Genomic DNA, 14,678 nt, shown 5'->3' with positions numbered 1-14,678 from the left:
ACTATAATGTAAATATAAGCTCCTGGGTCCTGTAAGTTGTTTCAGAAAATTGTGAACCTGAATTAGGGATTCTGGGAACCCTAGAATGTGTCCTCAGGCAGGCAGGAGTCCAGGTAGCTGAGAGACCCCATTTATGGTTGGTGTTTGAGGGGACTCTCTAATTTGTTAATTACTTCTTCAGGGATAAGTAACAGAAACTCTTTTATTGCCTTCCTTCTCAGGAGGAAAAATGTAAGCCAGATGTGAATTTGAAAGACCTTCAGAATGAAGGAGAGGGCGGTGATCCGCTAGTGATTCTCAGAGCTATCTTATTACAGGTAATGAGTGGGCGTGTCTGTGCGTGTGTGTGTGTGTGTGTGTGTGTGTGTGTGTATCACACACACACCAGATTTATTTGGCAGATAGGATATGGTTACCATTCATAGTGTTTTTCCTTTAGGACAGTCTTCATGTCTACATTTTAAAATTTTTTATTGGGGATTTTCTGGTTATAAAAGAAATATATTGTCATGGTAAAAAAATTCAAGGGGAAAAAACCCAGAAAATATATAAAGAAAATGAGAATACTTCTGTTTTGTGTACATATATTGGGGCTAAGTTATGATTTTTTTTTTTTGTCAGTCATTTTAAACAGAATTTTACCTCAAGTATATGACTTTTAATGTTTAGTCCCCTGTTTTAAAGATATTAAGTCTCCTTTCATTTATTCATTCATTCTTAATAAGTGATCTTTTTATACTTTCCGTTAGGGCCTGTGCTGAGTACTTTAACTGTGTTGACCGGTGGCCACTGTATTAATTTTCCAGAGCTGCCATAACAAAATACTACAGACTGGGCGGCTTAGACACCAGAAATTTATTTTCTGACAGCTTTAAAGGCTGGAAGTCCAAGATCAAACTGTCAGCAGATTTAACTAAGGCTTCCCTCCTTGGCTTGCAAGTGGGAAAGGACGCTGCCTTCATGCTGTGTCCTCACTGATTTTTCTCCATTCGTGTGCATGCCTGGTGTCTCTTTATGTGTCCAGATTTCCTGTTCTTATGAGAACACCAATCAGATTGCCTTAAGGCATACCCTAGAATGAAAAACAGCCTCATTTTAATTTAATCGCTTCTTCAAAGGCCCTGTCTTCAATTATAGTCACATTCTGAAGTATTGTGGGTTAAGGGTTCAACATATTAATTTTGGGGAGATATAATTCAGCCTATAGCAGCCACATCTTACCCCCTTTTAGAAGTTATTTCTACTTAGAAATATTCAGATAAGACATTAATCTTTCCTTTTAAGTATTTCTTCTTAAAATTCATATAATAGCAGGCATTTGCCAAGCCTCAGGCTGTTCTTTGGATATTGCTATTTAAATGGTTGAACTGTGACCCATGAAAAGTGGGAGAAATCCAAATTTTCTAAACTGAGGCTTAATCTACTTCTTAAAAAAAAATTTATAATGAAATAATTATGATTAATCTACTTAGATGTTTGCTGTTCTAGACATGTTTAATTAGATATAATCCAGTTAGTCTCTCTGAATTTGTAAGTGTCACAATTATTTCTCATCAGATTTTCTTAAGTGACTTGGTATTTCTTTCATAAGGAGGAAAATAATCTAATTACTGTTGATCAACTGGGCCAGAAACTCTTGAAAAGGATAGGAATATCTTGGAACAAGAAGTACAGAAAACAGCATGGACCACTGCGCAAGGTAACACACAGCATCATCATAGGAAGTCCCAGTCCCAGAAAATTTTATTATGATCCTAGCAACATGAATTCCTCTGCAAGAAGATATTAAAAATATGTGAAAATAGGCTGGTCATGGTGGTTCACATCTGTAATCCTAGCATTCTGGGAGGCTGAGGTAGGTGGATCATTTGAGCTCAGGAGTTTAAGACCAGCCTGAGCAAAGCAAGACCCCTGTCTCTACTAAAAATAGAAAAACTACCAGCTATTTGGGAGGCTGAGGCAAGAGAATCGCTTAAGCCCAAGAGTTTGAGGTTGCTGTGAGCTGTGATGCCATGGTAGTCTACTGAGGGCGATATAGTGAGACTGTCTCAAAAAATAAAAAAGAAAGAAAAACTAGGCAGATTTTGAGGCAGATGCCTATAGTCCCAGCTACTCAGGGGGCTGAGGCAAGAGATTGCTTGAGCCTAAGAGTTTGAGATACTGTGAGGTATGATGATACCATGACACTTTACCCAGGGTGACTGAGTGAGACTCTGCCTCAAAAATAAATAAGTAAATAAATAAATAAAATTAACTATGTGAAAATAAAATCAGTATTTTTGGTTAATGGTTAATTCTGCTAAGTTACTTAATACTACTTTTAAAGTTGTCTTTTATAGAACCAAGAAGTAAGCAAAACCAGGGAGGAGTGGCTCCCAATCACAGGAGCAGAAACAAGTCACAAAGGTCAAACTCTAAAGCTTATTTTACTTATAAAAATGTCTTCAGGTACTGGATCTTTCTTTCATCTAAAATTCTAGTAAACTTGGTGACCTAGATTCCCAAACTGTAGGATTAGATGCAAAAACTGATACGGCCAGAAGTAAAAGAGAACTTGAAGTAAAAGAGAACTTGAAGTAAAAGAGAACTTGAAGTAAAAGAAGCAAAGCAACAGAACCTTTAGTAAATGTTTTGAAGCTGTTTTCTAAGAAGCAAACCACCCACATCAAACAATCAACTGGGCCAGAAACTCTTGAAGTTAAAGTGCATCTTTTAATTAAACCACACACACAAAAATAGATTTTTTTGTTGCTTCTTATATTATTTTGGAAAATTATAGTTTTATAGACAATTTGGCTTTTCATTTATGGTGTCAAATTTATTGGCATAAAGTTCCCAAAATATCTTGTATTGTTCTTTTAGTGTCTGTAGAACCTGAAGCTATATCCCCTTTTCATTTCACATATTAATAATTTGTGTTTTTCTCACTTTTTCCCATCAGTCTAGCCGAGAAGGTTATCAAATTTATTTCATAAAACTTTCAAAAAGCCAACTTTTGCCTTAGGTATAATTAGATATAATCTTATTGATTTTCTCTACTGCTTAACTCTTTTCTGTTTCACTTGTTATGCCCAGGAATCTTTCAAAGACTATACTGACACACAAGTCAAATTTAAAGAGGAGTTCTTTTATTGAAGAGCTGGCCGGCAACTGCCTCAGTGTCCCAACATAGGGTTTCTGAGAGCAGCCCCCAAGTGCTTAAGGGGTTGGATTTTTAAGGCTTGGTCTGCATCCTGGACATGCAGGGTGCCCAGGTGCATCTGCGTAGTTTAGCAAGCATTGTATAAAAACAGAATTTTGTGGTTAGTCATACATCTTCGTTTCAGTACTTTTCCTTCTAGTATTTCTTAAAGGTCAGTCCAGGGACAGTTGGTACCTCCCAGTCCCTTTCTCAGGGAGTTAGTCAAGCAAGAAGTTAGTGAGTACTTTTCTCATCTAACTTGGGAGTAAACCAAAACTCCATTTTGTTGAGGGCTTGTGGCCGAGAAATTTGCCAGGAGTTAACTGGTATTTTTCCACCTTAGTCTAGGCCTAATATACTGATTTCTTACTTTTAATTATTTCCTTCTACTTGCTAGAATATAATGTGATTATCTTATTCTAGCTTCTTGGGTTGATATCTGTTTTTTGTAACCTTCTTTCTAATACTCAAAGCTATAAAATTTCCTTCTAAGCATGTTCAACATGCTTTCAGTCTCATTCAATTCCAAATATTTTGTAATTTGCCTTATGATTCTTTGACCCACAAGTTCTTTAGAAATGTGTTGCTTAATTTTTAGCTAAATAGAAATACTTAGGGGATTTCTAGTTATCTTTTTTTGTCAATAAATTGCTTTACAATTAATGCCATTATACTTTGAAAACATTCTCTATATGTTTTTATTTCTTTTGAATTTATTGAGATTTGTTTCATACCTCGTAAGGCAGGGCTTAGGAAACTACGGCCTTGGGCGAAATGTGGCCTCTGGCCAGTTTTTGTACAGTCTTTCTTTAGTTGAGAACAAGTTTTATATTTTTAAAGGATTACTTTTTAAAAGATTATATAAGTACCTACATAATGCTCTCGATGTTACCTGTAAAGTATTTACCATGTGGCTTTTTAAGAAAAAGACTCCACCCCTTCTGATTTGTCAGGACTTGAATTTCCATGTGCTTTGTACTTGGCAGCAGGTAGCTCTGCTCAGATATGAAACCTCCCAGCTGTTGCTCTCTGCTGGGTGCCTTGGGGTCTTGGTCTGTTCATCTACCATTTAGGAGTTATCCAAGGATTAGAGGGAACTTGATGTGGGTTTGGGCTTCTTTACAGCATGTTTTCTCTTACGTTCCCGCCTGTCTCCTCAACCCAGTAAGACCTCTGCCACTTTCCTGCACTCTTCCACAAACCGAGGCTGGAAGTATTGTATCCTCTTCACTTTGTCTACTTGTGGTTACTTTCCCAACAGTTCTCATTTTGTCTAGAGTTTATCATTTTCATCAGGAGGGTTAGTCTAATAAAAGTTCTCTGCCATTACTGGTGCTACCCTGCATTGAAATTTGAGGCTGAAGACTTAATTTTCCACTATCAAACAAAGAAAAACTTGGCAGTAATGAACAAAACTTTCCTTACATGTAAAAAAAAAGAAACTTCATTGCTAAGCTTTCAGATTGCTTCTATTTTATTGTATCTAAAACAAAGTAGCTGCAAAACTATTTTACCCTCTGTTCTGACACACTGTTGACTGTCTTTGGGTCATGCCCTGTGGTAAAGGCCTATGCTCTTCTGTTTGTGATTAAATGATAGTTTTGAATAGAAAGCTGACATTACCACAATTTACTTTCTTTCTAAGAAAAAATGAGAAAATCACCTTTCCATGGTGATTGGTGAGATAAGCAAGTGTTATATTTTGCTCCCAAGTGCTTTTCTATATAAGGTAATTTTTTGCTGAAAGAAAAGGAAGTGATGCAAGGCCACGCGGAGACCAGGAGCAAGGTAGGGGTGAGGAGGCAGGGACAGGCAGAGAGGAGATGAGGAGAGAGATTGTTTTTCTCTCCTAATCCTTTAGCAAGAAGAACTTGAGAAACAGTCTGTGCTTTGATTTTATGAATTTGCCTGTCAGCTTCCAGAACAGAAAACACTCAATGTTGAAAGATAATTTAGGCATGTGGTGCCACTTTATCCCAGCAGAGTCTTTCTGGGCCACTAGTTTTCGAATTATACTTTTACAGGCATGCCCTGTGTGATTGCCTGTGTGTCGTGTTTTGTTTAGATTGCTTTTAAATATTTTAAAAGTGTTTATTTTACCTAATCTGTTTCAGTTAAACAGTAATTATACCTTATAACACTGTTTTTAAAAGGTGTTAAAACGGTGTTAGTAAGGTATAATTAAAAATGCTTCTTAGATTGTAGCATGGCAACTTTCTCCCTTGGCATAACTATTAAGACTGTTTAACAAAATACTCTGGTTTTGTTAAATGTTTTATTATACCCAGATGGATTTCCTCCCACTCCAGCTGACCAGGCCAAAGTTAAAGATGAAATTAAAAGCTCTAATCACAGAAAGGAAGAAAACAATGTTTTTATCATGTCTAATTTAAAAAAAAAAAATGTTTTTATTAATCTACTTTTTTTTGTTTGTTTCTGTATAGTTCTTACAGCTCCATTCTCAGTTATTTCTACTCAGTTCAGACGAAAGTACAGTTAGTCTACTGAAGAACTGTTCTCTCCAGGCGGAGTCTGATTTCCAAAGGAATGATCAACAAATTTTCAAGACACTTACTTCAGAAACCTTGGGATTAAATGATAGTGCCTCCTGTCCTCACTGGTTTGATATAAATGATTCCAAAGTCCAACCAATCAAGGAAAAGGATATTGAACAGCAATTTCAGGGTAAAGAAAGTGCCTACATGTTGTTTTATCGGAAATCCCAATTGCAGAGACCTCCTGAAGGTATGAAAAGAAAAATGTACCAATTTGTTTAAGTTAATGATTTAAAATGTTTGAGTTTTTGCCCTAAAAGTTTGTCATTTTATAAAGAGTATATATTTTTACTTAACTTTCTCTCCTACAATAATGTGAGATTATAGTTAGAGTCTCAAAATTGGGTTTTCTTGGTCACATAACATCTTCTTACTATGTTGGCAAACTTGAACGTGATTGAACTGTGCTCTGTTGACTTGGCTCTGTCATTCAGCCCTGTGTTGCCTTTGAGTTGTAAGTGGCCTTGCTCTTATTTTCTTATCTTGCCCTTTATCTTCCTCTTTCTTTTATCTTTCTCTTCAAAGTAATGTGTTCCTTGAGCAAGTGAAACATCTCTGAAGCACTGTTCCTTGAACTTACTAAGAGAACCCAGATCATGGTGCTATGCATCAAGACCCATAGTAATAGACTTTTTTTTTTTTTTTTGCAATTTTTGGACGGGACTGGGTTTGAACCTGCCACCTCTGGCGTATGGGGCTGGCGCCCTACTCCTTTGAGCCACAGGTGCTGCCCAATAATAGACTATTTTTTAATTGAAGTTGTTAACATAAATAAGTCAGTAAGACTTTCTGATCACTTTCCAAAGTCTGCTTAAAAGTAAAAAACCCTAATTAGGAGAGGTTTACAAATTGAGACTTATCTGTGATTAGAGATGAGGATAATGTTCTTAAAGAATGAGAATAGTAATCATTTTTATAAAGAATAAATTTAAAGTAGGTACTAATTTTCATGCGAGTCAAAGGAAATTAACTTTGTAGATCTGAAACAGTTATGCAACTATGCTTTTAATCAGAAAGGCTTTGCATTTTCCTGGGAAGAAAAAAAGATGTGGTAATAAGTCTGATAAAAATATTGTATATCAGAATTCACAGTTATGGAAATAACTCTTTATCAACAGAAAAAGAACATCTTCGAGTAGAACATTAGTCTTTGCCATGGATTAAGATTTTAATATGAGCAAAACTGGAGCATATACTTAATGATAGCTTTCCAGTTAGCTTAGGAATTGAATAAAGGTCCAGCCAAAATCTTGATAGACCTTTCTGGGGAGTGAAAGGATAGAACTTTATAAGATGATTCTAAAATTCACCTAGAAAGATAAAATAATGAAATTGAAGAAGGGACTGTGGAGAAATTTCCTGTGTCCTTAGAAGCATGCTTCTCAAGTTATGGTGGTGATGGAAGTGTGATAATTGCAAAGGTAAACAGAGCATCCAAAGAGCAGGGAGCCCAGGAATTGATCTGAGCATATTTGGGATTTTAATCCATGGTAAGGTAGTTCAGATAAATGGGGAGAAAATGAATTACTCAATAAATACAACTGGGAAGTTGGTTAGTTGCTAGGGAAATACCTGAGGCATTTTCCTTATTATACAGTCACTTAAATGGTAGCTCCTTTAATGTTTATATAAAGAAGGAACCTTAAAATATATAAAACGTAAATATTTATCTGATTATAAGGTAGAAACAACGTTTCTAAGCTTAAAAGAAAGAAAGGAAAAAAATTAAGGAAAAAAGATATAAATCTTAAATAGAATTAAAAAGCAAATGACAAACTAGTGAAAAACAGTCAAATCTGTGAGTAGCTCTCCCATCTGTGGAGCGCGCTCACACCTGTGAGTAGCTCTCCCCTCTGTAGAATGTGCTCACACATATTCCCCTGTGCTCAGCAGCAAACTGGGGAAAGGATATAAATGAGTAATGTACAAAAGGAGAAATTTAATTTCTATTTCTCCAAAAAAATTTTCAACGTAACCCATTAACAAAACAACATGAATGATAAAGAGATGAACAGTGTTGAGGAGCCACTTCTTCCCTTCCAGGCCTCATATTGCTCTATTCCTGTGACCCTGGGTCTCCACAGTGGCTGCTTCTCCACAGCTGGTAGTTATGTAACTAACATGATCAGCTGGGTGTATATATTCAGCAGCCTTAGAAAAATTCATGCCCTTTATTTCTACAAGTTTGTCTTAAACTAATCCGAGCTGTGTGTGAATATTTATGTTCAAAGATGTCTTGTTACTCCTATCCCCATTATTTTATAATAGTAACTATTTGGAAATCACCTTAATGTCTAGGAGAAAAAGGTTAGACGTATAAATTATGTTACTTGTAGAATGGACTAACATCCAATTGTTCAAGGCTTTGGAAAAATACATGAAATGAAAAAGCAAGTTACAAATTTGGTGAATACTATCCCAGTTGTTTTAAAAATGATGTGTGTGTGTGTGACTTGGGAGCAAAATTATAGGTAGTAACCTTTTCTTTTACACTTTTAAAAATAATTTTCAGAATTTTTACATTTGTAATCGGGATGAAAATGTGAGTGTTCTTTTTAAAAAGTATACTTAAAGAGGGTTGAGGAAATGGAATTCTTCTGGCTTGGCTTAAAGACTATTTACCTTTCATTTTTTCTAAGCTTTTCATTTTTCAGATGGAAAAACTGAGACTCAAAGAAAATTAGTATTCACACAGCTAGCCAGTAGCCCTTTTCCTAGCTCCCAGCAGTCTTTTCTGGTTATTACGCTACCTCGTCAGCAATCAGATTTTATTTAACCAACGTGAATTAATGAAAAGTTTTGTTCACAGCTCGAGCTAATCCAAGGTATGGAGTTCCACATCACTTGCTAAATGAAATGGATGCAGCTAACATTGAACTGCAAACAAAAAGGTAGTTTTAAATCACTTTGGGAGTTTAAATAGTATTTCTAGAGAAGGAAGGTCTATATTAGGCCTTAAGCATTTAATAATTAACATTTTTTTTTAAGTCAACTAGTTAATGTTGGTATCTGAATTTTCTAGTGAGGGTATCTCTTACTTTGAAATTATCCTTATCTGTGACGGTGGCTAAACGATGGCATACAAAATGGCCGTGGCTAAGTAGGAGGCCTGAGGAGACCAGAGAACCATGAGCACACGCTAGGCTGAATGAGTTGTGTCCTGGCCTGGCCCTATCATTGCCTTGGTTACAGAGAGAACCAGCCAATAAAATGACCCCTCCTATTTAAGTGGTTGTGGAGGACTGGCAGGTGGTGATGAAAGACCAGAGGGGGCAGATTTTCAAAAGAAAAGAAATATGGACTCTACAGACTGTTGGGTCTAATGTTAATCTTGGGCAAAAGCCTGTAATGGCTTCTTAAAGGAATGCTGTGTGAGAACTTGATGATCTCACCCTTCTGTTCTGGGACCTGACCTCGGACCCTGAAGAGCTGACTCTTTATTTGTGCTCCCACAGGGATGAGGTTAGGACCCAACGGACTGATTACATAGCAGGGATGTCTTCCACATTTTTATCATTGACTTAGAGCTGGGGGAAAAACTGGCAAATATGATGAATAACATGCCAAGATCAAAGGAACAGAAGTCAGGATACTAAAAAGATAAAAACCTAACAGAGTGGAGTATCTTAAGCACAAAAAATAACCTACATCAGCAGTTGGTATTGAAACACACATAAACACCTGAGGGGTGTTAGCCAGCCAGCCTCAAGCTCTTCAGTGTAGTCGTGTTCTCTGACCACGTTAACAGAATCGTGTCTGATGTGCCTGAGTCACGGTGCTAAGCTTTATTCCAGCTCTGTGTTGGTTGGACTCTACCTATGGTGGTGTGTTTGGCCCCATGCTGAGTCAGCTGACAGTCAACACCAGGCTGCTGCTGCTGAAAAACTAAAGTGAATCTATTGGCACGTAGAAGAAAAAGATGTTATTTACTCAGGTGGACTGGAGGCCTTATTTGTATTATAAATCTAATATTTTTGATTTGAGATGAAACAGTGTCATGTAAAAACATTGTATTTATTTTCTCACGCCTCGTTAAAGGGCAGAATGTGATTCTGTAAACAATCATGTTGAATTGCATCTCCACCTGGGCCCTCAGTATCGGTTCTTCAGTGGGGCTCTGCATCCAGCAGTCTCTCCAACAGAATGCGTGTGGGATTTGACCTTTGATAAAAGGAAAACTTTAGGAGATCTCCGACAATCAGTATTTCAGGTAATCTAGCCTTATTTACTCTGAATTTAGACAATAAGGGCCATTTCAAACATTTCATCCTGTTTATGATACAACTTTATTTTTCAAAGCTGCTTAGGAAAATCTTAGAATTTGCCATGTCATAGAGGGCTGGCCCAGACATTCTCTCTTCTTGTAAGTTGTTTAGGAGCCCCACTCCTACCAGCAGCTTTTCAGGTGGAATCAGGCCTGGTACATTTTATTTGTGGGGAGAAAGAGTATAAATACAAATTTCTCTTTTTTTGGAAAGTAAATGAGAACTACTTTTCAAAGGGGATGAGAAAATAAAGGTGAGCATCTTGCTTAAAACAGAACTGTGAAACAAAAGCAATGAATTTTGTGCCCTCCCAAATAAGGTAGAATTTATTAATAAGATTCATCAATGAAGAGCAAAATATCTACTAGACTACAATGAAAACAAATGTTATAATCATTGTTTCCGAATAATCTACCCAGCGGGGTTCTAATCTAACCCAGCTGTGCCCTTCATGTCACTTAGAGTACTTTCACGTAATCTGTGCTATTTGGTTCTTTAACCTTGGTGGGGCATGCTAGTCCCATTTTGAAGATGAGATAATTGAGTTTTAAGGAGACTCAATGTCTTGCCCATGGTCAGAAATCAAGTCATGGTAGAACTGGGACTCTAGCCCGGCCTCCCCACTGTCTATCCAGGCTCCTTTCCTGAGAGCCACTCTACTTCCTGACCAAGGAAGGGGAGACAGAAAATGTAAGCACCTCTCCGCCTGCCCTCCGAAGTAATTTAAATGGATTTTCTGAAAAACTGTATCACTCACCAAAATTATTAGCTTTCTTCTGATTCTCTTCTTCTAAGAAAAATAAACCAGTTTATTTTTTAACTTTAGTTGATTTAAATGTTACTTAAATGCTGGATCAGTGTCAGGGTTTCTAAAATTGCCTAATATTTCTGAACTTTTCATTAAAAGTTTATTTCTGAGCTAATTCTGCTTGAGGCAGACTTGAGGATCTGAACCTGTCTAGGGTGACATTTCAGATGGAGAAGATCTGACTTCGTCTGCTTTAGATACACGGCAGTCTGTGCTTTCTGGTCTTTTAAGTGCACGTCCCTACTAACTATTACCTTACAAGTAAGGCACTGGCAAGCGGCTAAGAAAGTGACACAACAAACTGATCACTTAGAAATACGAGATTTCACTGGAGTGGGAAGAGGAGGGGGATTGGTGAGCTCACCTAATGTGCACAATGGAAGGGGCTACGGCACACCCCCCAAGCGAAGGGCTCAACTACAACTTGAACTTTACCTAACAAATGCAAATAATACAAACTAATCATTTGTACCCTTGTATTAATGTGAAATAAAAACAAATTGGTATTATAGACAAAGACTAGATAGTTGTGACTTTTATGGGTGACATTTTGGTGAGGTTACCACAATGTCTAGAGTCTGAGATCTGGAAACTTAAAGAAAAAATCCCTGGTAATCTATTAAGTAAACCAGTAATGCCACTTAATACATTTTCAAATTAACATTCCTTTCAAGGGAACTAGAATAATAGTGTGTCCTGGATTCAGTGTTGCTTTTCCCTGAATGTTGCTGACTAACAAATAAGTTCTGTCCTTTTGGGGGAAAGTCCCTATGCTGGCTGATCAGTTTGCTTTCTGCTACAGTGATCTTCCTTGAATTGAGTAGAACTCTTGAGGTAATGGTGCTCCTTGTGTTGTCATCAGTCAGTAATGGTTGAGATTAGTCAGTTTTGGATTTGCCTGATTTAACTAGTGATTTCTTCCAAATCTTTGCTGTTGGGGTGGGAGTGTGCATCTGTTTGCCCCGTTTCATCCGTATGTGTGAACTGGCACAATGCTGTTCTTACTTAACCTGCGAAGGTGCGATTTATCTACTGATGTAGACATTTGTACATATGTTACTTTTCACTGTTCTCTTTCCTTTCATGTTCTTTAGCTGTTAGAATTTTGGGAAGGAGACATGGTTCTTAGCATTGCAAAGCTGGTACCTGCAGGACTTCACATTTACCAGACACTTGAAGGTAAGATAAAGATGAGAACAGCAGTTCACTTTACGCTTGTACTTTTTTGTGGGGCTTGTCTGTGCCTTTCTGCCCTTGGCCAGTCCTTCCTCCACCTGCTGTGTTCTTAACCATAGATTATCTTCACACTGTCACTTTCAAAAATAATCTATGCAATTTATATAAAACAGGGTGGACATAAAGTTCATGTGCAATTTAAAGTAGTTTAACATAGTAAATTGCACACAAACTTTATGAACATCCTGTAATGGAATTTTTTGTAACATGGAAACATTTTATATTTTGTGAAATTTAAGTGACTTCTCTACCAAAAATTTCTTTTAAGTGTTTAGAATTTTTTTTTATATTACTACAAATTGTTGAAATAGTTTGAAACCATCTGAATCTGATTTAGATGACTTGGTTTTCTGCCCAGCTCTCAGCTTCAGACTTTGAAAAGTACTTCAAAAGTTTAAAAATAGTCACTTCCTTTAAATAGCAACAAAACGATGATGATAGCAGCAGCGGGGTGACGTTTAACTGGGACTTCACGATGCCAAGGCCTTTAACAAGTGTTTTATGTGAATTATCTCATTCGATTGTCACAAAATTCTCTCATCTTCGTTTCATAAATGAGAAAACCGGAGCTGAGAGACCTGACACACACAGGGACACGCAGGTGACTAATGGTGGGGCTCGGACGGGTGGTGCCCAAGACTCAGTCCTGTGCACAGTGTCATGTACCCCAAGTACACTTGACCTTGGTATCAACTCTTGTCCTGCCACTGTGCTCACAAAGCTTATGTCACAATACCTTAAAGAAAAATATAAAGCAATAAAAATAAAGTCAATATACTAAAAATTATTATAGCTTTTTTCCTTAATTTTCCTTAATAAGAATGCTTTTTCAAGCAGATATTTAAATGTCTCAGCTTTTTCTTCAGCTAAATTGTTTTTGATGATCATGACAAATGGTCTCACTGGTGATCTCATCTTTCTAGGAGATGAACTGACACTGTGTGAAATTGAAATTGCTGATGGGGAAGATATCTTTGTATGGAATGGGGTGGAGGTAAAAAAATTACTGAAGAAATATTTATGATAATTTTGGATTTTTAAAAAGGCATTGTAAGGCAATTTTGTTCAGCATATGTGAAGGCCATTAGATAGTAGAACACTGCTGAAATGTTCAATGAACGTTAGGTACAGTCAATGTTAGTTGTATTAAAGAAGGATTTATTGAGCACATCTGTTACGCCAGGCTGACATCAGGTGCTAGACAGGAAAACCAGTCATTCAGTCCTTTGGGAATTTATAGTGTGAGTAATGGCACTCGGCGTGCTAGAGTAAGGGTCTGTGTACAGTGCCTGGGGGAACTCCAAAGGGAGTGGGTTGAGCAGCTGCACTGACGTAGGGAATGGAGGTGGTTTGGAGGTGCAGAGTGAATTTCTATCTTAAGGCGGTGAGGAGCATCTCAGCCACTCTGTGGACTGACCTTGGTCAATTGGCTTCATCACTACCACTGATAACTCATCAGTGTCTACCATTAGTCCAAATTTCTCTCCTAAATAATAAAAAGTGGGTAAGAGAAAGTTTCAAAAGAAAAATCTAAAGTTGTTCCTCTGATACTTAAAAGACACTTGGGAAGATTTAATTTTACTTTAAAAAATGACAATTGATCTACGATAGTAGTCTTTTACTATGTTACTGTGTTGACTTAATGTTGGCCAATATAAACTTACTAATGGGTGTCTTGGTGTGATTGCAGGTTGATGGAGTCCAGATTCAGACTGGTATTCACTGCGAACCTCTGCTTTTAAATGTTCTTCATCTAGACACAAGCAGCGGAGGAGAAAACTGTCAGCAGGTGGTAGAATCTCCTTGTGTCTTTCCGTCCAATGCAGAAGTGGGCACTGTCCTCGCAGCCTTAACAGTCCCCACAGGTGTTATCTTCATAAACAGTGCCGAGTGTGCAGGGGAAGCCAGCTGGGCTTCCCTTCCCAAGGAAGACATGAAGAAGACGTTCAGAGAACTAGGCCTCAAAAATGGAAGCTCAGTCTTAATTCAGGATTCTAGAAATAATGATAACAGGTAACTCACTAAAGAGAGAAAAAGAAAGAATTTTTGAAAGTCATTTTAATTAAAGTATCATCCAGTAGAACTCTAAAGCTTTATTTTGATGGTGAGTTTATTTTTTTTTTATTTCTAGACATTGTGTTTTAAATATTATACATCAGAATGTTTTAGGTTATGCAACTTATAGAAAAAATGTCATAAAATGATGTTTTGGTAAATGTGAACAAATAGTTTAGGTGTCTTTAATTTTACAGGCTGGATATGGTCTAAATAAGTTGGCAAGAAAGCAAATTCCTACCAGGTAAATTCTGATTAGTGCCAATTATATAACTGAAGGCACATTCTCACATAGAAAATTCCTGAAACTTTTCTCGAGGTTGTTATTAAGATCATGGTAAATTGTGTCTTGGTATTTTGTTTTTGGAAACCCATAAGACAATTCAGTTTTTCCTTATAATTCTTTCTGTGTCTCAAGAGCTGAGAGAGTCTGTTGCCCTAATAGGGTAGCTTCTTGGGAATCACCCCTTGGTCCTTAATTCACACTGAAGTTCAGAAGTGCTATGTCGCACTGCCTTGTCATCTCTGTCTGTGACAGGACATTTCCGTAGTCGGTGCGTCATGCACTGTAACCCCCA

General features: G+C 37.2%; 1 protein-coding gene across 6 annotated transcripts in view; it reads left to right on the top strand.

The window, feature by feature from the left end:
• Positions 1–14,678, top strand: part of USP40 (ubiquitin specific peptidase 40) — a 91,106-nt gene that overhangs the window by 19,778 nt on the left and 56,650 nt on the right. For all 6 annotated transcript variants that reach the window (XM_053597284.1, XM_053597283.1, XM_053597285.1 and 3 more), the window contains 8 exons: positions 222–317; positions 1,592–1,699; positions 5,626–5,926; positions 8,546–8,627; positions 9,775–9,946; positions 11,904–11,988; positions 12,969–13,039; positions 13,736–14,058. In XM_053597284.1, coding sequence (XP_053453259.1) covers positions 222–317; positions 1,592–1,699; positions 5,626–5,926; positions 8,546–8,627; positions 9,775–9,946; positions 11,904–11,988; positions 12,969–13,039; positions 13,736–14,058 — 1,238 coding nt within the window. The remainder of the gene's footprint in view (positions 1–221; positions 318–1,591; positions 1,700–5,625; positions 5,927–8,545; positions 8,628–9,774; positions 9,947–11,903; positions 11,989–12,968; positions 13,040–13,735; positions 14,059–14,678) is intronic.

Source organism: Nycticebus coucang, chromosome 7 (genome assembly GCF_027406575.1).
Source record: "Nycticebus coucang isolate mNycCou1 chromosome 7, mNycCou1.pri, whole genome shotgun sequence".
NCBI lineage: Eukaryota > Metazoa > Chordata > Mammalia > Primates > Lorisidae > Nycticebus > Nycticebus coucang.
This window is presented reverse-complemented; position numbering and strand designations above follow the sequence as displayed.